General features: G+C 48.1%; 1 protein-coding gene across 18 annotated transcripts in view; it reads left to right on the top strand.

Moving 5' to 3' along the window:
• The window catches only part of PRKCE (protein kinase C epsilon), a 537,105-nt gene extending 511,573 nt beyond the window's left edge, over window positions 1-25,532 (top strand). For 17 of the 18 annotated variants that reach the window (XM_003308992.7, XM_016948463.4, XM_054677822.2 and 14 more), the window contains one exon: window positions 22,270-25,532. In XM_003308992.7, coding sequence (XP_003309040.2) covers window positions 22,270-22,416 — 147 coding nt within the window. In that variant the 3' untranslated portion in view covers window positions 22,417-25,532. Of the gene's footprint in view, window positions 1-3,519; window positions 3,550-22,269 lie in introns of those variants that run through there. The other variant, XM_016948459.4, reaches the window with a different exon arrangement.
• The last annotated feature ends 271 nt before the right edge of the window (window positions 25,533-25,803 follow it).

Here is a 25,803-nt window from a genome sequence, read left to right as displayed (position 1 = left end):
AGGCACACCCCACAGAGGCCACTGAGAGACACGGGGAAGCTGAGGCACACCCCACAGAGGCCACTGAGAGACACGGGGAAGCTGAGGCACACCCCACAGAGGCCACTGAGAGACACGGGGAAGCTGAGGCACACCCCACAGAGGCCACTGAGAGACACGGGGAAGCTGAGGCACACCCCACAGAGGCCACTGAGAGACACGGGGAAGCTGAGGCACACCCCACAGAGGCCACTGAGAGACACGGGGAAGCTGAGGCACACCCCACAGAGGCCACTGAGAGACACGGGGAAGCTGAGGCACACCCCACAGAGGCCACTGAGAGACATGGGGAAGCTGAGGTGTACCCCACAGAGGCCACGGGAAAGGTGAGGTGCACACCACAGAGGCCACTGAGAGACATGGGGAAGCTGAGGCACACCCCACAGAGGCCACTGAGAGACACGGGGAAGCTGAGGTGCACCCCACAGAGGCCACGGGAAAGGTGAGGTGCACCCCACAGAGGCCACTGAGAGACACAGGGAAGCTGAGGTGCACCCCATAGAGGCCACTGAGAGACACGGGGAAGCTGAGGCGCACCCCACAGAGGCCACTGAGAGACACAGGGAAGCTGAGGCACACCCCACAGAGGCCACTGAGAGACATGGGGAAGCTGAGGCGCACCCCACAGAGGCCACTGAGAGTCGTGGGGAAGCTGAGGTGCACCCCACAGAGGCCACAGGAAAGGTGAGGTGCACCCCACAGAGGCCACTGAGAGACACAGGGAAGCTGAGGTGCACCCCACAGAGGCCACTGATAGACACAGGGAAGCTGAGGTGCATCCCCATAGAGGCCACTGAGAGTCATGGGGAAGCTGAGGTGCACCCCACAGAGGCCACAGGAAAGGTGAGGTGCACCCCACAGAGGCCACTGAGAGACACAGGGAAGCTGAGGTGCACCCCACAGAGACCACTGAGAGACACAGGGAAGCTGAGGTGCACCCCACAGAGACCACTGAGAGACACAGGGAAGCTGAGGTGCACCCCACAGAGACCACTGAGAGACACGGGGAAGCTGAGGCGCACCCCACAGAGGCCACTGAGAGACACGGGGAAGCTGAGGCACACCCCACAGAGGCCACTAAGAGACACGGGGAAGCTGAGGCACACCCCACAGAGGCCACTGAGAGACACGGGGAAGCTGAGGCACACCCCACAGAGGCCACTGAGAGACACAGGGAAGCTGAGGTGTACCCCACAGAGGCCACGGGAAAGGTGAGGTGCACCCCACAGAGGCCACTGAGAGACACAGGGAAGCTGAGGCGCACCCCACAGAGGCCACTGAGACACAGGGAAGCTGAGGCGCACCCCACAGAGGCCACTGAGACACAGGGAAGCTGAGGCGCACCCCACAGAGGCCACTGAGAGACACAGGGAAGCTGAGGCGCACCCCACAGAGGCCACTGAGAGACACAGGGAAGCTGAGGCGCACCCCACAGAGGCCACTGAGAGACACAGAGAAGCTGAGGCGCACCCCACAGAGGCCACTGAGAGACACAGGGAAGCTGAGGCGCACCCCACAGAGGTTGTGGTGAGGTGGCTTCTATTCAGGGGGCAGATTGCCATCACAAGACAGGATTTCCTTGGGCTTAAGGTATCAAATAACTTGAGGACATGTGAGATGCCTTCCTAGCAGAGCTGGGAAAGAAAGGGCTTTGACAGAGGGAAGAGGGAAAACTGGTTTAGATCCCGACATTGGGAAAAACCCTCCAAGTTACCGGATCACAAGCAGCCAGGGACAATGTGCAGTTGTTGGTCCTGGGTCTTTGACAGACTCCAGGTCAAAGGCAAGACACTGTGAGAAGGGAAAGGATCAAGTCTGTGAGCAAACACCATCAGCCTTGCAATTTGATGGTGGCCTCAAGGAGACATTGGGCGTGTGTTTAAACAAGCAAGGAAGGCAGCTGTACAAGTGCCCTAATCTGGTAAAACTGAATACCTCCAAGGTGACTCAGTCAAGTGCCTGAAGCCCCTGAGGGAGCTCCAGGTTTCCTCTGTCGTGGGTTACCTCCACTTGCTTCCAAGCCATGCCCTTTTGGCATCATACTAGAATGACACCAGTCTCCAGAAACCTGAATTACCCCACTCCTCAGCTGGCCATACTGAATCTGGGTGACCTGGGGAGGGGCGGGGGGGCGGGTGCCCTGCCTGTCTGATACAAGGAGGACCTGGTTTTGTCAGGTGGTTGGTGCTGGAGGTGAGGCTGGGAGAGGTCATGTCACTTACAAGAGCCAGGATGCAGTGGCATATTTTTGCAGAGCTCCTGACCCTCTCCACTCTCACTACAAGGACAGAGCCCCTTCATGGAAGAACCTGCCAGGCACAACAAGGCTGTACTCTGCCCAGGCTGGCCTGCTAGAGGCTGGGGGCCCCTGGGTCACCATCACAGAGGCCGAGGATGCAACAGCACAACAGCTTTCAGGCCTGACTTCCATTCCTGCACAGGAAGCCTCGCCCCTCTGAAGCTATCACCAAGGAGATTGTCCAGATTCATAGCTGGAATTTGGCCTCTGGTCAGGTTCCATCACATACCTCAATTGGCTTCTATTCCCCCCAGGCTTTTGCCTTCTTGAGATGTCTGCTAAGCTGAGATTTCTGCTCCCCCGGCTCCTAAGCCTCCCTTGTCTAACCCCTGCCCTGACTCACCAGCTGTCACTAGTCCAACTGGGTTTCCTGACTACAGGCCAACATCCCTTTGTACTAACCCCCACCCAGTGCAGTTTTCAGTGGCCTCTGCTTCAGCGTGGAGACTTTCCTGTCTTTCGTTCTCTCAGCTCTCTTACGTACTCTCCCTCCTCCACTTTCCCTTTTGTATTCCTCTTGTTCACCCTCTGTCCACCCACATAATGAACTGAGTTTGTGCAAGCGATGTGCCATCAACACCAAACCAAAGACTTTGCACCATCATGTACTCAAGTCAATTTTCCGGGGGTGGCTTGCTTCAGAGCAAGGACACACAGTAGGGGGTTGTTTGGTGGCAAATACTCCAGCACTGAGGGGTTGGGGAGACAGGAAAGCCAGCAAGGCTGGAGCCAAAGCCTTCGATGCTGGAGAAAATCTCCAACCCTACAATTCACTGGTCTATCCCACTGGGGATTTCATCCCAAGATGATGGCATTGTCTAATTGCCAATAACAGTAGCACATTTCGCTTTTGTGTTACTGATGGGCTTGCCTTCTTTGGGGACTGGAGGGGCAGAGCGATGTGTTTGGTGTGGTTGAAGGGCATCATCTGACCTTGCAGATCTTGGGGATGTTCTGCTCACTCCTGGCTTCTCCGCTGTGTACCCATTCCTTCCCCTCAAAAGCATTCAGCTCTGAGACTCTGGCTCCCAGGGCTTCAGCACTGGAATGGGGGGAAGCCAGCGTAGGAGGGAGAGATTTGCCTCCCCAGAAACCTAGTTGTCCTCAGTGAAAGCCAGAGGCAATGAGGGAAATGCTGGCCAAGTAAACTTCTCTTTGTGTACATGTTCTCTCTTTTCAAGTTTGCTTCAGTGTGAATGTCCCTCTTTAAGGTAAGGCCTCCAGAGTGGGGAGTCTCTCCAGGTAGGTGAGCCCTCAGGCCCGGTGACATAGAGGCCCCTCTCAACCTCATGATCCGTTTCCATCCAGCCATCCGCGCTGCATGGCGGGACCCCCGAGGGAGGCCTCTCTTGCATGCTCCTGCATGACTGGGCTGTGCTGAGAGAAAACCTGGGAAGTGGGCTCGAGACCCGCACACTTCACCAATTTAGCGACCTGAGGAGGAGCCCTGTTGAACAGGCAGCCCCTTCCCCTGAAGCCAGCCCACCTGCCTAGGGACCACCTGATAACATGGGTTGTGATGATGGAGGCCAGTCATGACACCATCCTCATCCTCTGTTCTGGCAGAGCTGGGGCAGGAGCAAGGCTGGGTTCTGCAGCCCCTCACGAGGACATCCCCCTGGACTGTGTCCACCACATCCAAGCGGCTTACCATCCAAGAGGCTACAAGAGCCCTCCAAGAGCCAGGACTCTGATCCAGGGCTGGAGGGCATGGGAAAAGTCCAGAAACCTGTTTTTGGTGGTTGACCCAGCGGGTGGCATGGTACAGTGGACAGGATACTGGCTTTGACTTCTGAGAGACTTGGGTTGGAAGAAAACTGCTGTCACAGGAAAGCCATGTGACACTCAGAATTCACCTCACCCCTGGACCTCTGGCTTCCTTGAGCCTCCTTATCTGTAAAATTGGGATACTATGAGAATTCTTCACTCATGGAATTATTAACAGGAATAGCTGGGTACTGTGGTTCATACCTGTAATTCCAGCACTTTGGGAGGCCAAGGCAGGCAGATCACTTGCACTCAGGAGTTCGAGACAAGCCTGGGCAACACGGCAAAACCCTGTCTCTACAAAAAATGCAAAAAGTAGCCAGGCATGGTGGCATGCACCTGTAGTCCCAGCTACTTGGGAGGCTGGGGTGGGAGGATTGCTTGAGCTCAGGAGGTTGAGGCTGTAGTGAGCCATGTTCATGCCACTGCACTCCAGCCTGGGAGACAAAGGGAGATCCTGTCTCAAAAAGAATTATAAACAGGAATAGAATAAGTCTAAGCTACTTTGTGCACTGTAGATTCTCAGTGAATTTTAATTCCTCTCTCTCCATTCACCACCCCTTCCCTGGCCTTTGAACTTCTCATCCCCAAACTCCAAGAATCAAGAGTTAAGAATTGCAGGAGGTTGGTGTGATGTTTGGAGGCTGGGCTTTGGAATCAGATGCAACCAGGTTCTAATTTGGGCTGTGGGATATTGGGAAAGTCACCACTTCTCTCTGAGCCTCGGTCTGCTGATCATAGCATGGGGGTTATAAATATCTACCACCTGGGGTTGCTATGAAGCGTCAACAAACCTAATTACCTGAAATGAGTAGCACAGTGCCTGATACAGGTGAACACTTGGATGGTGTTGATGCTGATGGTGAGGAGGACAACAGGAGCCTGAGGCCAAGGGAGGCTGGACTGGACAACACTCCTGTCCCAAAGGGGCTGACGGGCCAGGAGTTCAGATGAGGGGATGACACCATCTAGCAAGGCACCAGCCATTACAGGGCAGAAAGCATCTGAAGGCAGGGAAGGAGCACAGTTCAGAATGCTGAGGCGCCTGCAGGGGCGTCATTCCAGCACAGCCACTGGTATGAGCTAGGGAGTGCCAAGGGGAGGGAGGTACTGCGAGGGTGACTCACCCCAGGTGCCAGCATTCCCAGCCCTTTTTCCCTCTTAGGATGGCACCCCAAGTTCTGCCACATTTTCTCAGCATCCCCCGCCCCGCCCCCCGGTCCCCTGCTTTTACTCTGTGACCATGCTTACCACGTTGATGTTCCCTGCCTTCATTGTCAGTAGTGTTTTTGCTCTGTACAGCTGTGCGGCCCTCAGCACCCCAGCCTTGAAGTGGTAGCAGTCACCAGTGAGACCCTGTTCCAGCACAGCAGGCTCCCAAATATTTCTAAGCGAAACAGCCTCAGTGGAGCATCTTTGACTCTGGACAAGTGATTTCGCCATTTTAGAATTCTGATTGCAGGAATTTTGCCATTTGAGAATTCTGATGGCAGGAACAATGATTTCACCATTAGAGAATTCTGATTGCAGGAACGTTCCTGTGGCCTGGGATTGGGAGGGCCAACGAACACATCATTTTCATCCCCTACCCCCACTCCAGGGAAGAGTTTGAGGCCTGGGCTGGCCTGGGCTTTGCTGGGCACTTTCATAAGCTCCTAAGCTTTTCTTTGCGTCTTAATGGCTGTTACTTTGGTATATGCCTTCCTGGGTTCATCAGACTAGTGTTTCTTGAACTTAATCTCCTCCCAGACCCACCTGCACTTGAAGTAACACACATACAACTCACCTGGGAGCATGAGAGGACTTCCTAGGCCATGCCTGATCAAACCAGAGGACAGCAGGAGGAATCAGGGAATGTTTCCTAGAGGAGCTGGAACTTGACAGAAAGCTGGGAGGGATCAGGAAGAAAGGCATAAAAGGAGAAAGGGAAAGGCAAGATTCAGATCAGTTATATTCAACAAGTGTTTGTTGAACATGTCCTTTGCGCCCTCTGTGAAGCCCTGAAGCCCTAGAGGGAGAAGCTTGACAAAGGCAAGGAAAAAATCTTCTGCCATCACCCTAACATTGCCACCTTGAAAAGCTTCGATGGCAGAAGACTTGGTAATGCAAAATACTTAAGGGATAATAGGCAGTAGGGTAAAATCCGGCACCTGAATCCTAACAGGATGCTCATTTGGAAGAGGAATTTGGAGCTCTGCCTTTCAAGGTTTGAGGACAGAGAGAAGAGGGCCTCCCCAAACAGGCTGGGAGCCAGGGTTTCTGTGGGTCCTGAGAGCCTATGTCAGCCCCCTTCTCATCTTGGGTCTTGCAGAAGATCCTATCCAAGTGGGTCTGCACTGCTGGATAAGCAATGCCCTCCTGCCTATCTCTGCGGAGAGGACTAAAGGATGGTCTGGCTGCCAGGAGGGACAGGGGTCAGAGCCTGGTTCGTGTGTATTGAAGTGAAGGCAGACAGAGCCTCAACCCTCCCTCACAGAGGGGCTCAGCCCTCCAGCCAGAATTTGTTCCCTGAAGGGTACAGGCACCAAGGGGCACTTTGCAAGCTGACTGGGGGGGGGGGGGGTGTTCTGCCCACATCAAGTGGAGGACCTTTGATCTCCAGAGGCATATATGTCATGGAGAAGAGACACTCTGGGGAATCCAGTTTTGCACTTGGGGGATCAGTGCCTTCTTAACTTCCCATTGTTTGTGCTGGGGAGGGAGATGGTAACAGAATTAGGTTTGGCCTAAACTTAACATTCCATTGTTATTCTGGAATTCTGAGATTTGACTAATACACAGTGGGTTTGTGAAGGTTCATTAAGTTTCCACATCAACCTCAGTCTCCTCACTGTGAGAAGGCCTGGCCACATAGCAGCAGCCCTTCACCCTCCATGTTCCTCTGGCTACTCCTTTCTGGACCTACTTCACCTCAACAGCAGCTTTCTTGGAGCACAGAGCTTGGAGATCAATGGAGTATTTCAGGTGTGAGAGCCCAGCTAGGTGTGGAAGAGGGTGGCGAATGGCTAGGCCAGGGAACTATGAAATATATTTGCCTTAAGTAAGGAGATGGAAAGATAAGCCCTCCAGAGTAGGGCTTATCAACTGAGATGACTTAGAAAATAAACCAGACCCTGACCTAGGACTTTAGCCGCACTCCTTCCCCGCTAGCGCAGCAGCTGACATATCAGCTAGTGTTGGCAGTAACAGGATTTGCAGACTTCCTGGGAGGCGTGGCAGACTCAGACTATAGGGACCTGGGGTGTGGGTGTTCAACCAAATAATTGAGAAGACAGTCACCCCAAAATGTGGCACTTCAGATTGAAGCACCCACCTTGTATCACAGGCAGTGAGCTAAGGGGAAGTGCTGGACAGAACTGGGTGCTAGTCCCCACTGTTACTGTCTGTGAGATGCTGAGAAATTCACTGAATCTCTCTGCTCCTTTCCTGTAAAACGAGGGACTTAAGTAATCCCTAAGATTTCTTCCAGCCCCAGCCATGTGAGAGCAGGGATTTGCAGGGTTTTTTAATCAATTGTATTGCAATAAAATTTACATAGAATAAATGCACCCATTTCAAGTCCACATTCTAATGCATTTGAAAAATGTCATACACCCATGTGACCACCAGCACAATAAGTATATAGAACACCTCCATCCTCCCAAGAAGTTTCCTGCCCATAGCCACAGGCAACCCTGGTCTGCTTTCTGTCACTGGAGATTAGATTCGTCTTTTCTAGAGTTTCTTATAAATGGAGCCACATAGCATGTGCTTTTTTTGTGTCTGCCTTCTTTCACTCAGCATCATGTTTTTGAGATTTGGGACTCATAATTTTAACTTTAGTATGGAAATTTCCAAACATATATAAAAGTAGAGCAAACCATTGAATGAGTCCCCATGTGTTCATCACCCAGCGTCAACCATTAGCAATGCACAGTAATTAGCAATCAGCAATCAAGGGAGAGAGTTACATCTGTTTTGTTCACAAATGCATCCCCAGCAGTTAGAACAATTCCTGGCACATAGTAGGTATTCAATCTATATTTGTGGAATGAACAAATGAATTCCCCAGATATACAGTGTTTTTTTCAGCTCTATCTCAAAATTCTCTTCTCACCTTTTATGGCTCAAGATCAGTTCCAGTATATGCCCGGGAATTTGGGGTCATAAGATCCTGCATTAGGAAACCTGAAATTATTGTTGAATGGTGAGAGAAGGTGGGTGACCTCGTCTTGACTTGAGAGGCACATATTAGAATGTTTACAGTTCCCATTTCACAGGCAGTGCAATAATAAATCCTGGGCCAAGAGAACTGATCTCTATCTAGAACATTTTCCTAAATAAGTGGGGGAGAGATTGGTAAGTGGAGGAACTGGGCCTTTGCCAGGGCCAGATTGGAAAGTTTCTTCTTTGGATACCAAAAATATCCCTGGAATGGTAAACCCAACAGCTATCAGCAATAACACGGCTTTAAAAAGTAGATGATAAATGAAAAAGATCCCCCAGTTAGAAGCAGAATGAGTCCAAGTTGCCACTGTTTTCTTACCCACTTCCAGCTGGAGACACAGGCTCCTGCTGCATCGCCAGGCTCGGGTCCTGCCACTGCACATCCCGCTGCGGGGGGCCAGCTCACTGCAGGGCCTGGCTCAGCAAGCTCAGGCCCCAGGCAAGCCAGGGCAGGCAGGGTACTGTCTCCTCCTAAGGCTCTTTATTCCTGGATAGCCACACAGCATTTTCTATATCAGGTTCTGTCCCAGGCCTCTCCTGGGGTGCCCCTAATGTCTACGAAATAACCCCAAAAGACTTGGTGGTGATGGTGGCCTCTTGCACTGTGAGGGGTACATGGCAGAATGCAGTTGTTTGTTTGATGTTAACACAGCAACACCGCTATTGACAGAAACCATTGAACTGGCAGCTTATGCTGGGCACAGTGCTGCGTGTCTTTGTGCAGATGGCTGCATTGATGCCTCCCCCGGCAGTTCTTCATGGGAGGCAGGATAGTACATGCCAGGGGCACAGCCTCGGGGTCAGAACAAGCTGATTCCAAGTCCTGACCCCACCTCTTGCCCAGCCTGCCTGTTAGACAAGACGTCTAATGCCTCCGAGCCCATTTCCCCATCTTTACAATGGAGATGTGATCACAGCACTCTCCTCCCTGTGGAGTGGGTGTGAGGTTACAAGAGCCGGGTGTTGAAGGCATCAAAGCACTGGCAAAGTCTCCATCTGCAGCTTTGTTATGTTTTCCTCCTAAAGAAGCTAAGGCTGTCCCAGGCACTGAGCTGGTGCTAAAAACACAAGGCAGATGCGCATGTGGAGCTCCAGTCCAGTGGAAAAGACACCTCAGACTGAGTCATCATTTAGCTCCAGTTATGAGGAGTACCAGGAAACAGAACCCCAGCACAAGGGTCAAGGTATATATAGGAGGGGACTAGCCTGGTTTGGGGATCATTCCCCCAGGAAGAGGCATTTCCTTTCCTGTACAGCAGCAGCAGACACGTCCCTTGAGTGGCCTCAGGAATGGTTTCAGAGCTCACGTGCAGCATCCTCTCAGTTCGACTCTTGGAGGGCCAGTGGGCTCAGCGGTGGAGAGAATGGCTGTGGCTCTCTGCCGTCCTCCAGAGACTCTGCAGCGTTCATTCCATTAGCTGGGAGCCGGCAAAGCCAGGCTGAGCTGGGCCCTGCTAGTGTCAGAAGCGCCAGGCCCTCTTTCCCCCCAGGCACTGCCAGCCTCTTGCGGGAGCCAAGACTCCTGGGGCACTTAGCGACATATCCAGGCCATTCCTAAATCCCAGACTGGATGTCATCTGGGGCCAGTGTGCACTGGATGGACGATGTGGACTCATCCATAATCAGGTGGCTCCATGTGGCTGGAATGTATACTTTATATTTTTGTTACCAAATTTCAGAATCAACGTGTCACAGCCAAAGGAGTGCATAGGTGTGAGCCTGGGCAGGCCTGGGCGGGCCTGGGAGGCCCTGGGAGGGTTTGAGGAGCAGGAATAAGCGCCATCCCTCAGAACTGCCCAGAAATGCCTCCTTCACTAACAAGAATGGAGACATAATGTGTTTGGAGCTAACGCTTTGAGACTATTGACTTCACCTGCACTTAGAAGACGCCTCTGGGAAGAGGCTTAAATACACAGTCTACATCCGGGGGAGTGTTCTCAGCCATTTTTACATGAGACAGCCTTCCCCACAGAGCACCGTATAGTCACTAAGTCCAGAGGGGATGCCCCGTGCTGGGGACCCTTGTGGTCTGAAAGACTTAAGCAAAAGGGGGCACTTCAGGTCCTGAAAATACTTCTCAGGGCTTTCTCCTTTATGTGGATTCCTCAGAGACAGTTATTGTACCACTTAGAAAGCCAGGCTTTTTATAATGGAAATGTTTAAATCAGTGGTTCTTAACTTAGCAGTGGTGTCACTACCCCCTTGGAGAATCTGATACAGTAAACTCTGTCTCCAGGAAAACCCCAAGGTGTCACAAACACAGTACACTGTTCTATATTCTACCAGGCTCATGGAAACCCTGAAGCCATCCTTTGAGGCAGGGGTCCGCAAACTGCAGCCCAGGGCCAAATCCAGCCCACCACCTGCTTTTGTGCAGCCCTAGAATAAGAATGGTTTCAACATTTTCTTAATGGTTGAAGAATACTGTTTCATGACACATGAACACTGTATGAAATTCAAACATCAGTGCCCATAAAGTTTTATCGGAACACAGCCACCTTCATTCATTTACACAAGTTCATGCTGCTTTTAGGCTACAGTGGCAGAGTGGAGTGGTTATGACAGAGACCATATGGCTCACAACATCTAAAATATTTACTACCTGGCCTTTCACAGAAAAAAATGGCAACCCTTGCTCCAGGGGTGGGAACCCCATTTAAGAAGCTTACTTTATATTCCTTACTTTTGCTTACAAATGATTGAGCCATGGAATTTAGACATAGAAGCAGCATTGAAAGTCTCCTTGAAAAGCTTCTCTCTTTACCAATAGCAGACAAGGAACATGTTCCCCAGTTTCGCAGGAGCAAAAGCCAGGAAGGGGCTCTGTCCTGGGCCCTCCCTTTCTTCTGTAGGTTTCTGAATTGGCACTGCCTTCCAAAGGAACCTTCGGGTAGTTGCCCTGAAGTTTTGTTTCAAAGCATCATAACACATGTTAGAAGTTTGGTGGCAACTTCTTTACAACAGGGACACCTGCTTGCCTCTGTGATGGCAATCCCTGAAAGCTGTGTCTATAGACCCCAGCTAATTCCCAGACAAACGATAGTTGGCTGAACTCCTTTGATCTCTATTTGCTGTGTAGGGGAGGAGGTTTGCTGTTAGCTAATACCTGAAGTAGAGTTTTCTTTTTTCCTAAAGTAACTTCTCAAATGGAATTTGTAAAAAAAATTTTTTTTTTATAGTTTAGCAAACAATAATGACACTGGAGAGGGGAAATAGTTGAATTCTATCAAACAGCAGACCTGATAGAATTCAGCTGTGGTTGATTGTTCAGAATGCCTGGCGGTCTGAGAGAATTTGGTCCATTTAGAAAATAGATATGTGTGTCTACTGACTGCCTCCAAAGGAATGAAGCAACTTTCCCTCAGAAGTGTTTTAGCGAGGAAACCAATGAGATTGTGGGGAAGGGGGCTGTGAGGCCCAGCCTGAGGCTTGGGCGGCTTGTCCCTACAACTACAGGGGCCACCTAGCTGCCAGGACCCTTTCCGCTGGGCTGGGGAATGGTGGGCCAAGTGGCCTCCCATTTTAACTGCCATCTGTGCCATCGTGCTTAAAAAGCAAGTGGGTCTTCATTTTCTTCTCCCTTAAAAGGTGGAAGCAGCAATCTTTTCAATGATGTAAAGGTCGCAAACTGGAGGATTGTGAGACCCATTCAGCCAGGAGATAACTTTTTTAAAATCGAATTAGTAGGCAACATTTAAAAAGAGATGTAAGTGAAAATATAGATTGGGGCATTTCGTGGCAACTCCAAAGATCTGGGACCCCTGGATCTGTGTCCCTGACAGGTGGCATCAGCTGGTGAGGCATGCAGCCCTCAGCTTGCTGGGCTCCTCAGTTCCCGGTGCGCCCAGGCTCCCCCATGCCACTGGGGTTTATGCACACACACAACACACACAGACACCCAAAGACACACACGTGCCCCACTCATTAGAGAGAAAAGGAGATATGATGCTTTTTAATTTTTTTCGAGATAAGATCTGGCACTGTCACCCAGGCTGTAGGGCAGTGATATGATCTTGGCTCTCTTGCAACCTCTACCTCCTGGACTCAAGCCAACCTCACACCTCCGCCTCCTGAGTAGCTGGGACTACAGGCACATGCCACCGTGTCTGGCTAATTTTTGTATTTTTTTGTAAAGACAGGGTCTCACTATGTGGCCCAGGCTGTTCTCAAACTCCTGGGCTCGAGCTATCCACCTACCTTGTCCACCAGAAGTGCTGGGATTACAGGCATGAACCACCACGCCCAGCCGAGATCTGGTGTTACAGCCTGCAATTTTAGCCAGCAGTGCTAAAATTGTTTCCTTCCTTCCTTGTTTTTCTAAAATCCTTCCTTCCTTGTTTTTCCTTTCTTATTCCAGAAAGTTTAAAGATGTCCCACCAGTATATATAAAGTTTACTATGAATGTAATGTCAGTGAAAAGAAAGAAAGAGAAAACAGCACAGGAAGGCAAAAAAGAATCAGAAATGTTCTTTTGGGTGGGTCACATATTTGGCTATTTGCCTCCAGTGAAAACTAATTGGTTCTAGATTTCATGTGCATGGGAGATAAATGCACACAGGTGGCCTAGGTGAAACAATGATTATTCCGTAAACTGAGACCAAAGAGTTCTCTCCTGGATTATCCCAAAGACAATTCTGTTTGTTCTAACCATACAGTTGTGATCTTAGATATATTGAGGAAGGAACAATGCCAATAATTTACTGTCACCTACTGTTCTCGCCACTTGATTGTATTCTTTCATTTAATCCTCATAACAAATATATGGGGAGGCCTACTAATGTCCCCATTTCATGGATGAGAAAATGGCGGCACAGAGATTACATAATTGGCCCAAGGCCACAAAGTTAGTAACTGGAGAAGCAGGCATGGAATTCAGGCAGTCTGGCTGTAGAGCATGAAGGCTAAGCCACTAAGCTACCTCTCACAGATCGGCATTTAAAGAAACCAGTCTGATTCCATGAGAGTTCTCAGATGTCCCGATTTTATAAATACCAATATAAAATAGACCAAGAAGTCATGAAGCTGAGAAGGAATGCCAGTATATAGCATGAACTTGCTATGTGTTGGAGGAGGCCAAATCTAGTATGGTCTTAGGCTCCTAAAAAAGCCTTTGGACAACAATGAAAACAGGCCTTTTGAAATTGTTAAAAGAAGAAAGAAAGAGACCCACGGCCTTTATATGGAGGGACTCCACCGGGCTGCCCACCAGAATCACTTATGGAGCTTTAAAAACTCACCGTCTGGAGATTCCAATTCATCAGGTCTAGGATGACTCTCAGGTGTCTAAATGGCTGTGTTTGGTTTTTATGCACAGCCAGGATTGCGAACCACTGTGTTAAAAAATGGCAAAAAGCAGACCTGTTATTTTGCCTCCAATTATCCCCAAAGAGAAATAGCTCCAAAGTACAAAGGGTGAAAACCACTAAGAGGAAATTGAAACCCAAGAGAGGCAAATTACATTTAATAAAGCTCACCTGGGGAGCCCTATTATTCCATGCCCAGACCAGATCCCAAAGCAATTCAACAGAATCCCTAGAGTGGGACGAGCAGCTCCGTGCGTTGAAGCTCCCCCAGGTGACTCCAGTGTAGGCCCAGGTGAATTACATTTCAGGTTACGGAAGAATCTGCTCTGCCTACTGTTTGGTAAATTTCCAAATGATGGGATAGAGTAATGATACCAAGTGATAGGAGAAAGGCAAACCGTCTCCCAGTATTCAGAAACTGGGAAAATGTGAACTTAGGACACTTTGAAATTGATATTATTAAAGCAAGTTTCTATAAATTCTTAATGAGAAGATAGTTTGTGGACATTTAGGGGGCAGTAGTAATCACTTGAAGCAATTAACTTCATTTCCAGCAGCGAAATGCTCAGCCATTTGTATCTTTATTCCAGCAAAGCAACTGAGCAAAATGAAAACAGTGACCATGGCGGGTTGCTTCTCAGTGAATTTCACAACCACACCCCAAAGAGTGCTGGTGGGACTTGATGGCACCTTTGTGAGAGGGCTGTTTCAGGGGCCAGGTCAAAGCGCTCTGGTCCTCATCCTGTGCTAAACAATATTTGCAGAAGTGTCCCAACAGAGAGATTGGAGGCATGCCAATCAAATTTTAGGATGACAGACAGCTGGAGGATATAGCAGATAAGATGGATGATAGAATTAAAATGGCATTTGCATTGCATTTTAGGGTTTATCTGAGCTTTACCTATAACCCTCAGAAAGCTAGGTATGTCTGTTATCTCTACTTCCTAGGTAAATACACTGAGATTCAGAGAGGTAAGTTGCAGAATCATGGTGATCTTGACAGGCTAGAAATATGTCCCAAAATAAGGAGAAATCAAGTGTAAAGGATTACGTTTGGATTTTAAAAACCAATTTCAGGCCGAGTATGGTAGCTCACACCTGTAATCCCAGCAGTTTGGAAGGCTGAGGTGCGAGGATCACTTGAGCCCAGGAATTCAAGACCAGCCAGGGCAACACAGCGAGATTTCATCTCTCTACTTTATATACCTAAAAAAAAATTTTTTTTAATCAATTTCAGAAAAATAAGATTGGAGTTTGTATTAGTTGCCCAGGGCTACCGTAACAAAGTACCAAAACCTGGGTGGCTTATCTAACAACAGAAATTTATGATCTCATGGTTTGAGGCTAGAAGTCTGAAATCAAGGTGTTGGCAGGGTCTTGCTCCCTCTGAAACCTACAGAAGAATCTTTCCTTGCCTCTTTCAGCTCTGGTAGCCACAGACGTTCATTGGCTCGTGCCACACAGCTTCAGTCTTCACACATATGTCCCTGTGTCTCTTCCCTCTGTGCATGTCTGTCTCTGTGTCCAATTTCCCCTCTTATAAGGACACCAGTCATATTGGATCAGGGCCCACTCTAATGACCTCATCTTCGTTTGATTACGTCTGCAAAGAACTTATTTCCAAATAAGACCACATCCTGTGGTACTGGGGGTTAAAACTTCACATATCTTTTTGGGGAGACACAATTCAACTCATAACATGGTAAAATTGGATTGATACAACTAAGATAGTGTCAATGTTTTCTCATAGCTACTTAAGAAATGATAAAACATTGATACTATCTTAGACAATGTTAATGTAATTTAAGGGTTCACGCCAAGTAGAAAGTAACACCACTGCACTTGGCACTGTTCAGACCGCAGAGGCAGGAACTGAGCAGTCACTTCTGGCCACTACCAAGGATATGGATTTAAAAAAAAAATGGCTGGGCGTGGTGGCTCACACCTGTGATCCCAGCACTTTGTGAGGCCGAGGCAGGTGGGTCACCAGAGGTCAGGAGTTCGAGACCAGCCTGACCAACAGGGAGATACCCCATCTCTACTAAAAATACAAAAGCTAGCCAGGCGTGGTGGCACATGCCTGTAATCCCAGCTACTCAGGAGGCTGAGGCAGAAGAATTGCTTGAACCCGGGAGGCGGAGGTTGCAGTGAGCCAAGATTGTGCTATTGCACTCCAGCCTGGGCAACAAGAGCGAAACTCTGTCTCAAAAAAAAATAGAGCACTGCCATGGACTCCCAGTAGAAAGTTCCATGGGCAGTCCAGTGCCAGATGACCCCTCTATACATTTTGACCTGTTTACTGTAAAGAAAATCCAAAAGTATGAACATTTCTTGGCTAACAAAATTATAAAGAGGAAGAAGGGATGACAGATGATTAGAGAAATTTTTCACTTGAGAGTTAGATTCTCATTTTTGCCAGGCAGGGCACTATGTAGTGATACCTTCCTTATTTCATTTAACTTCACACATCAGTATGTGTGTATAAACATATACACATATATTCTTTTAATTCGAATGTATGGCTATGAAGAATATATGCATCTATATGAGGATCTAGTTAATGGTGAGGAAGTGTTCTAATTGTTTAAATTCTTTTTCTTTTAGAATATTTAAAAGAGAAAAGTGGAGCATAGGTAAGAATATGGACATTTCAAAGCTAGGATGGACTTGGGATTTGGCTGTTATAGTGACTAAAATTATTTCCGGCCAATGAACGTTAAGTGTCTGCTGTGTGCCCTGCCTTGCAGTAGGTACCTTGAGGGGTATGATGGGGAATATAATACACATGAAATAGCAGAAGGGGCTAAATGCATGATCCAGACAGTGCCATAGGAGCCGGGAGGAGGGCAGGGTGGAATGAGACTGGAGTTACGGAAGTCATAAGAAGGAGCCTCACGTGGGACCTAGAAGGATGCTGGCATTTGGGAGACCATGTAGAGACAGCATGTCTCAGTTCAGGTCACACCCCATGAGGCAGAGGACCTCTGGGTTGGGGTCACTATGCTACTTGTGCTGTTGCTGTCACGCCAAGCAGAGTTAAGGGGGAAGGCAGGGACCAATAAGGCAGCCACATGAAAGCTAGCCCTATGCCCCAGCCTGTAAGATCAGGGAGTTTTCTCAGTGCTTTAAAACAAAGTCATCTGTTGATCTCCTGGGAATCAGATGAAGACAGAAGCAGACACTGCTGGCTCCTCCGAAAGCTCAAGTTTATGACGTCAGCACAGTGAGGGCTGTGAGAGATTGTGCTGGCCAGACAGGAAGTAAGCATTGACGCTGCCTGCCTACCTCTGCCCTGGGCTCCCAACACCACCACAGCCGCTGAGTCTCTAGGCCTCAGAGCTGCCTGAGCTCTGAGGCAGGCCCAGTCTCTGAGAGGGATCTGGACTGACCTGAAACTCTTATTTCCTCCCTTCCTGACTACAGACTCCAAAAATGTGCCCTTCCCCCAGAGTCAGTCCCAGATTTCTCAAATCTAAGACCTTATTTCTAAAATGATGCCAGAGGGAATCGCAATGTTGTTTTCCTCTAACATCAGCCACAGGGGTCAGACATACCCACAAATTCCCTAAACATATCTGTCTTGATGGAATTTTCCCAAACCCTGGTCGAACCTGTTTGTTTCTATCTTGGGTCAGCAATTAGAAAACTCTAGTGCCCCAAGTCCTGGGAGAAGAAATTTCATTAATTGGGCCTAAGCCTACCTGTTTTGCAGACCCCGTGGGCCTAGTGATGGTCTGGGATGCCTGGCTCTAGGCCCTTCGTGAATCAGACTACAGCCATCCCCCCCAACTCCCTGCCTCCACTTCCCAAAATCAAAACACCCCCTGACAGGACAGCAGCCCCTGGCCCTGAACCCAGATCACGTTACTGGCTCTAGATAAAGTAGCAGCAAGAGAGGTGCATTTATTAATTTTTTCTAGCAGATATCTATTGAGTATGCAGTATGTGCCAGGCATTGTGCTAGGCTGGTGATAGAATGGTGAGTTCAACCCAGTCTCTGCCTGCAAGGAGCTCATAGATTAGTTGAAAAGAAGAGGCCTCCTCAGTGTGGTGAGTACTAAGTTAGGAGAGATGGTGAGGGCACCCACAAGAAGCTTTGCTCAAGCAGCCTTGGAGGGATGAGGAGGGTTCCTGAAGAAAGGGCATGTACATGGAGGTGGGGAAATTGCATGGATGTGGGGCAGAAGGCAGGGATAGGGGAGGGCATTCCAGGTAGAGGGCTAGCTGTGCAAGGCTGGAGGCAAGAGAAAGCAGGAGGAAGCCCCATAGTTGGGCAGTGCCAGGGAGATGAACCTGGGGGATAAGGCAAGGACAAGCTCCTGAAGGGCCTCAGAAGCAGGTGAGCGAAAGAACTCAGGACTTTACCCCAAAAGCCGTGATGTGCAATGAAGCATCTCAATTGCTGGAGGAAGCACTAGGATGTTCAGGCAGGCCCAGGCTCAGTCCTAGTTCAGGATTTGGAGGCACAGAAGGAAAGGTAAGACTCAGCCCCTACCTTCAGGAAACTCACTGATGGGCAGATACCGTGCACTGTGTTGGGAAACAACCAAGCTGTGCATGATGCATGCCCATGGCACACGAATGCTAAGATTTGAAGGCATGATGGGAGCTATCATTTATTGAGTGCCCTCTGTATGCCAGGTTCTGCAGAAGGAACCTAATATCACATCTCACTCAGTCCTCAAGGAAACCTATAGTGTGCCTGTTACCACCCCTGTGTGACAGATGAAAAGACCACGGCTTAAAGAGGTTAACTTCACAGCGTCAATAACCAGGAAAGGATGGCACCAGAATGAGCTCAGCCGGTGATCTTCCTCCTACTCTATTCAGCCTTCCCTAAGTGTGGGCCAAAGGTTGTAGAAAAGGCTTCATGGATTAGGAAGGGACTGGAGAGTTAGAATGTTGTTCCCTGTGTCCCACTGTCATCTCTCAGGCTCTGCAGTGGGGGCCAGGAGCCTGACATTTAGGCATTAGGGGAGGCAGGGATGACTGAGGATCAGGATAAACAAGTGTCTCTGAGAGCCTGCCCCTCAGAATCTTTAAGTCGAGTCCTGTGCCTGCTCTGTGCGGGAGGTAGCAGCTTTTCAAAGAATAAAATCAGCGAGTAAAGAATATAATCTGCAGTTCTTTCCAAATTTGAGGATGCTGTGCTGCCTATATACCATTAATAGGGGATGGGTTTTCCCAGAGATGTTTGCTTTGGAAAACTCCCAAGCCTCTAGTGTTAACAGTTAGAGATTGCACATAGTGGGGATGGTTATTTGAATTAGAAATGGGTAACTCACATGCACCTGAAATGTCTCCAAGCAAAGTAGGGTAGGGGCCAAGTTGTATAAGGAGATGGGTGAGCCAAGTCTGTAACGATCATGAAGAATGGCATACTCTCTCAAATGCCACAGATGATTCTGGAACCTCAAGAATCTCAGAGCTGAGCTAAATGGCTCTCCAAGATAGCCCACCATGGAGCTAAGGTCCTCTGGAATGACACCACTAGCAGTATTGACTGAGCCTGGTTCCCTGATTCACAACAGCAAGTCGTGAAATTCAGACATCCTGTAGAATCTAGCTTTACCACTATGCTCAGTTGACCTCAAGAAATGAAAGCAGCTTCCATGATTAACAGACACTAATGACCAACAGGTGAAACACAATCAGGTAAATAGGGAGAGCCAGTGCCAGAGAGCTTACAGATTTTCTGAAGGTCTTCATACACAGGTTCCCCTCATTAGCAGCCATCTGGGAGGGAGCTGGGGATGATTCTGAAACCTGGAGAATCCCGGTCACTATATCATACATTAGTTGAAAAGAGGGAGCCTCCTCAGTGTGGTGAGTGCCAAGTTAGGAGAGATGGTGAAGGCATCTCCTGCCTACACGCCTTGTACAGCCAGCCCTCTGCCTGGATTATACCGGTCTACCACATACCTGGGCAAGTCCCGTCCTTAGTGACGTTACAAATGGAATATTCTTCTTGCCCTATTCCTTGACTCTCTTTTTCTCCTTACTGCCACCCCTACTACTCCATTATCCCCTTCGGCTCCAGCTCCCCCGGCATGGATGCTCCTGGCTTGCCTTCTGGGATGATACCCAGGGCTTCCCTAATTGTTGCCACAGCCTACCCAGCCCACTCCTCCCTCTGGACTCACTTCACCAGGCACAGAGGGCCCATAGCCTGCAATCCTCCCCAGTCAGTGAATCCCTCCCCCTTCCATAGAGATCTTCAGAAGAGGTGTCGCCACACCCTTTGCCCAGGCGCCACCCTCCCACGTCAATGTGCGTCACCGTGAGGATGGTCTTTGTTGTTTCCCTCTCAAGCAGGGCCCTCCTTTTCCTCTTGTTCTGTACACACTGGAGAGGGAGAACAGATGGTCCTCCTGCCGGGGGCCAGCCCTCCTGGCAGAGGTGACCAAACCACCCAGCTTTCCCATCTCGGGGGCATCATGGACACCCCTCAGCTATAGGTTCTGTTTCTGGGGATCCCTTGCGTTTTCTGTGTGTCCCCACCTTCCCCCTTCCAAGGTCTCTGAGACCTGCTGACCTATGTAGCTCAAGCCCAGAGAGAAGACACCAGGCAGGACTGGTGGTGCTAAAAGATGGTAGAAATCAGTTTGTCCCTCCTCCGTGCTGTTTGTGATTTTGATTTCAACCTGGGACCAGTTGAAAACAGTCCCCTGCGCAGCTCACCCGGCCCACGTTACCCACTATCTTCCCGGACTCACAGCTGTCTCCACCCATGCTTGCCTACTGGCCGGCCTTTCCGGCTTTATTTTGCCTAGTGGTGTTACCTAAATGTCTCCTGGTTGAACTTGACTCTTGTTATATCTTCCAATTTCTCCCGTGTCCAGATTTCCAGACCTTACCCACTGTGGAAGGCATCACACTGAAGCCCAGACATGAGTTCTGGGTCTGCTCTTACCCAGTCCAGTGACCCTGGGAAAATCACCAAACCTCTCTGAGCCAGTTTCCTCATCTGCAGGATCAGGATGTTACAGGCCTGTTCTGAGGATCAAATGAGCGAATAAATGCAAAGATTCTTTGTAAACTGTAAACCAACATTCTCCAAACTGCATTCTGCAGACCCTGCTCTCAGGAGAGGTGTTCATAAACTATTTAGGAAAACAAAAAAGTTTTAGGTCGAGTTTGAGGAAGGCTAGCCTAAACAAAGCAAACCAGATTTCCTCACTCTAGAATTTCTCAGAGACTAACTTGCCAATGTGCATAGCAAATCTCCAAGAGCAGGGTAGAAAACATGGCTTTGTGTCAAAACTGCTTTTTTCATGGACTACTTATTAACTTCTTTAGGTTAGTGGTTTCCACAGAGCATAGCATAGATTAATATTATTTCTCCTACAAATAATAATGTGAATCTTTCCACAAGATTTATTCCATCATCCAAGTCACTAATCCTGGGTAATACCAGGTAATCAGTGTCTGAAAAAAGTATTGCTGGAGTCCCTGCCTTTAATCTTCTGGGCATTGTGCTCTGTGCTGTGGGGGAGAGGGGACCTGCTATTGAAGGCCTCTGCCATTGGACTCCAGCCCTAACTCCCGCCATCCCCATGCCGCACTCTGCCCCTGCAGCTTAGTGAACCCGCTGCCCTGTGTATGCATCTTTTGTCTTCCTGTTCCCTGCCTTTGTTCCATCCTTCTCCCTGCCAAGGTGCCTCCCTCCCATTTCTACCAGTACAGTTGTCACCCATTCCTCAAGTCTTAGCCCAAATCCCAACTTCTCCATGGAAATTTTTCTAACTAAAGCGATGTGTTCTACACAGGACTACTGACCCCTTGAACTCAACTCTAAGCCCCTAAAGGCAGAGAGCATTACTTATACTTCCTGATTTTCTCCAAAAACCAGGATTCATTTGTGGGTTGATTGATTGCTCCCTTCCACCCCACCCCCCAAGAACCATAAGGCACACAGTTGTACCTTGGGAACTTCAATCCAGAGGTATGGGTCCTTCAGAGCTGGGGAGTCAGTGGTGAGTTTACTTATTTCATTCAGTAGACACTTATTGCTGGGGAACTGCTGGGAACTCAAAGTTGAACAAGACAAGGTCTCTGCCTTTAAGAAGCTCTTGGTCTAGACAAAAGCATAAAAACGTCATGGCAAGTCAATGTGCTGAGTTTAATAATTGAAAAAATACTGGAGCACAAAATTGGGTTCGTGGTGAGAGTAAGTGGAAATCGAGGCAGGCTTGTGGAGAGGATGTCACCTGGAGCAGATGTGGCCGGGTTATGGGGACAAGGACCTCTGAGAGGGGATTCAGATCTGTTCCCTGGGTCACAGGGAGGGAGGTTGTAATGGAGCCACTAGGTTACAGCAGTTGCTGAAAGAGGGTGTGAGATGGGACCTTTGCATCATACACACACAAACACACACACACACGTCTGTGGGAATCCCACTTCCCTGCTTTTCCATCATACCCTCTCACCCCTTCTTCCTTCTCACCTTGACTCATTCTTCCTCTCCTCGTCTCTCACCTCCGGGTCCTGGGGCCATCCATCGTTACCTCATCGGGACAGCCCCGTGTCTGCTGTCTGTTGGTAGCTAGAGGCCTGCTTTGGTGACAGGCTGGTCAGTGCGGTGCCCACTCCCCATGGGGGGCCCTCAGGAGGGAGAGCAGCCTCAACTCACCACTTTCTCTTTTCTTCCCACAGAAAACCAAAAGAGACGTCAATAATTTTGACCAAGACTTTACCCGGGAAGAGCCGGTACTCACCCTTGTGGACGAAGCAATTGTAAAGCAGATCAACCAGGAGGAATTCAAAGGTTTCTCCTACTTTGGTGAAGACCTGATGCCCTGAGAGCCCACTGCAGTTGGACTTTGCCGATGCTGCAAGAAGGGGTGCAGAGAAGACTCCTGTGTTGGAGACACTCAGCAGGTCTTGAACTACTTCTCCTCCTCGGAGCCCCAGTCCCATGTCCACTGTCTATTTATTGCATTCCCTTGCCCCAGGCCACCTCCTCCCCCTGCCACCTGGTGACCAGAAGGCGCTCTCGGTTCTTGTCTCACCAGTAATGCAGACTCGTTGGGTCAGCAATTAGCTGTATACACTGCCGTGTTTGGACCATTGGCAAGCCTGGTTCCACTCCTCAGGGGCTCCTGGCAGTGAAGCAACTTCAGTTCTTTTACTGCAAAGAACAGAAAAAAGAAAGAAAGCAAACAAGAAGACTCTGGCTCTGCTATCGGACACAGATCCTGACCCCTCTTGCTTCTTTTCCCTCCTGCACCGCAGCTTGCCATCCCTGCCCTTCTGTCCTGGAGAAGAGACTGGTGCTTCTCCGCACACACGAGGGAGGGCGCCCTTGAGGCATGCCCTCTGAGGGAGGGAGACCAGAGATGCAGGGATTGGCCAGCTGGGTTGGTTTGCTCTGGAATGGCTAACTCTTGCCTGATTTGGTTTTAGCTTTTCAGCATGCCAAAGTCATGTAAGTTTGTGTCTTGTGGAAGAAATCCTCTTTGTGGAAAAAGAAACAGGGTTTTGAACTCTGTTAACATTTGAAAAATATATTTTCAAATTCACTTTCTAATTGGCCAAAAGAGATGAGTTCCAGTCTGAATACAGGTAGATATTAAAGGGCTAACACAAAATGAGAAACCGGTCGTCCAAGGTGGATGCTGTCAATGCCCGAGTGACACATGAGAGCTGTATGAATTGAGAGAAAAGGCAACAAGTAGCATTCTTCATCATTCAAGTTCTACCTGGACACAAAGGCGAGGACCCTGGGGTTCCAACAAAGCTCAGCTCCCAGATTCTCTTTCCAGTTTCATCCTAAGTTCCTAGCATAAACACTATTTATTTTCTGCAGCAGTGTGTTATTTTTGCGCACTTATACAAAATGGTAGTACTACTGTGTTGTGGTTTTTAAACATTAAACATGTAAAGTTATATACGAAATATCTGCTTTTGGAATAAGCAGAATGAGGCTAAACATGGGTTATACAAAGGGTATCTGGAAACTGAAGAGCAACTTGTTAGAAAACTGACAATGTCGCAAGATGTACTCAGTTTTGTTTCTGTGTGACATGCAGTGGCAACTCATGTGGACGCTATTGAAGGGATGTGACATTACCTCCTGTAGATATGCTAACAGTGTTATTCTTTCATTTCCAAGGGTTCTCTGTGGCTTTGTGTATATGTTTCCCAGAGGTCATTTGATTACCTAATTTACTGAACTGATTTAGCAGGGAATGGAATCCATTCCAACTATTGCACGTGGATTTCCCAGCTGCCCCTAAATATATATACTTGTGAGTGGCAAAGTGGCACTAATGAAGCTTTTGCCTTTTGTACATTTGAGATTTTTGTATATAGTGTTTCTGCAAGGCCTGTGGAATTAATTCGTTGAATATAGAGGTATCAACTGCTGCATGTTCAGGCATATTATAAAACTTTAGTCTATGAAAGAATAATTATAATAATGTCCAGGTGCAATACTCTGTAAGTGTATTGGTTCAAGTTACCGAGAGATAGGTGTGTTCCTTTATGGGGGATGGGGGGGGGGGGTGTGTTGGGGATTCTTTGTATTGTTTATTTCATTTTGGTTTATTTTAAAAGATGTAAACATATATTAAGCTATATTAAATCTCACATACAGTTCTCCTGTGCTCTATTATACCCTGATAGAGATGGGGGAGAGAAAGGAATGTTTTTGATGGTGGTTTCAAAGCTCGGACAGTAACTATCTTGAGCCCATTAGAGAGTCTTTGTCCATATTTGCATCTGGCTGGTCATAGCCTTTGTTACTAATGATGACATTCAGTTCTCTTTTGTTTTTATTTTTTAAAAACTCAGGTGTAATTATTATCTGTTCTTAAGATAATTGCAAATATTAAATATTATGATATATCAATTCATGTGTTTGGCATACCAGTGAATGATGAAGAACATTAGATTAATTTAATTTATCTTCGGTAACTTGACATTCTGGAGAGAGACTATCTTCTGGAGTTGAGTACAAGCACAGAAACATCTTTACGGTGGCATCATCTCATTTTTTAGGAAGACATGATAATACTGCCCATCATATTCATGTGTAACTACTGTTCTTTCTTCTGCTTTCTTCACCATTATAAACTTTGGACAACCAAGCAAGCTCTAACCGCAATGCCAGATGGCCTTGTTCAAGGGCCTGGTGTTTGCACGGCAGTGGGAACTGGGCCTTTCCTACAGGACAACTGGCAAGTTTGCTGGGAAGTCAAATAATACATTCCACCTGGCAGCTGAAGGCAGCCAGTCAGTCTGTCCCAGAAAGGGCCCTTTTCAGCACCCAAAGCTGGGCTGGCTGGGATGCCTCTGGCTGGTGAAGTTCTCACATAGGCTGATTTAAATCCAGCAAAGGTCTATAGAAAAAGGCTTGTGTGTTCGTTGAGTAATCATTGTTTCATTTTCATTTTTACAAGAGTTTGAAAATAGACACACTGTTAACACTTCTGCCAGTTTTTTCTAATCTTTCCAGCCCCACCCCCTTTCTCTTTCTCTCTCTCTCTCAAAGAAAAAAAAAAATGAGAGTGCAAAAAAAAAAAAAAAGCCAAAAAATATATGAAGGATAGCTGTTCTTCTGTGTTCTCTCATTATGGACTTTGTGAAGTAGAAACATAATTTTTTTTCCTCCAAAGGTGAAAAAACAATGCATTCTTGCTTTAAAAAAAAAAAGAAGGCTAAAAAATTACCTCTTTTTAAATTATGTGCAAAATAATTCTGGCTAACTGTAAAATGTATTCAATTTTAGGATTTTTTTTTTGTATTGTGATGCTTTATTTGTACATTTTTTTTTCCTTTCTGGATGTAATTTTAATCTCTTGCCATTCATTAGTGTTATTTCATTGTAAACATTATTGTGCCAAATGTACTGTATTCAAAAGGATGTGAATGTGTATTGTTTCAGAACCTAATAAATACAATGACGTTAAGTCTTATTTTCAGTGCCAATAAGAATTTTTCATCTCCGTTATGAGTGGCAAAGTGGCACTAATGAAGCTTTTTGCCATTTATATGTTAGAGATTCAAAAATTCCTAAACCTAAACGTGGTTTCAGCTTTCCTTTCTCCTTGGAAGATGCACAAAAGCTGCAAATGACCATATTTGCACATTCCCCCTGCCTCTGTGCTTCTGGGCTGTCAGAAGGAATAAGGGGGACCCGTGCCGACTGGACATGGCTCTCAGCTGCCTTGGCCTGTCTGCCTTGAG

The sequence above is a fragment of the Pan troglodytes genome, chromosome 12 (genome assembly GCF_028858775.2).
Source record: "Pan troglodytes isolate AG18354 chromosome 12, NHGRI_mPanTro3-v2.0_pri, whole genome shotgun sequence".
NCBI classification, from domain to species: domain Eukaryota; kingdom Metazoa; phylum Chordata; class Mammalia; order Primates; family Hominidae; genus Pan; species Pan troglodytes.
This window is presented reverse-complemented; position numbering and strand designations above follow the sequence as displayed.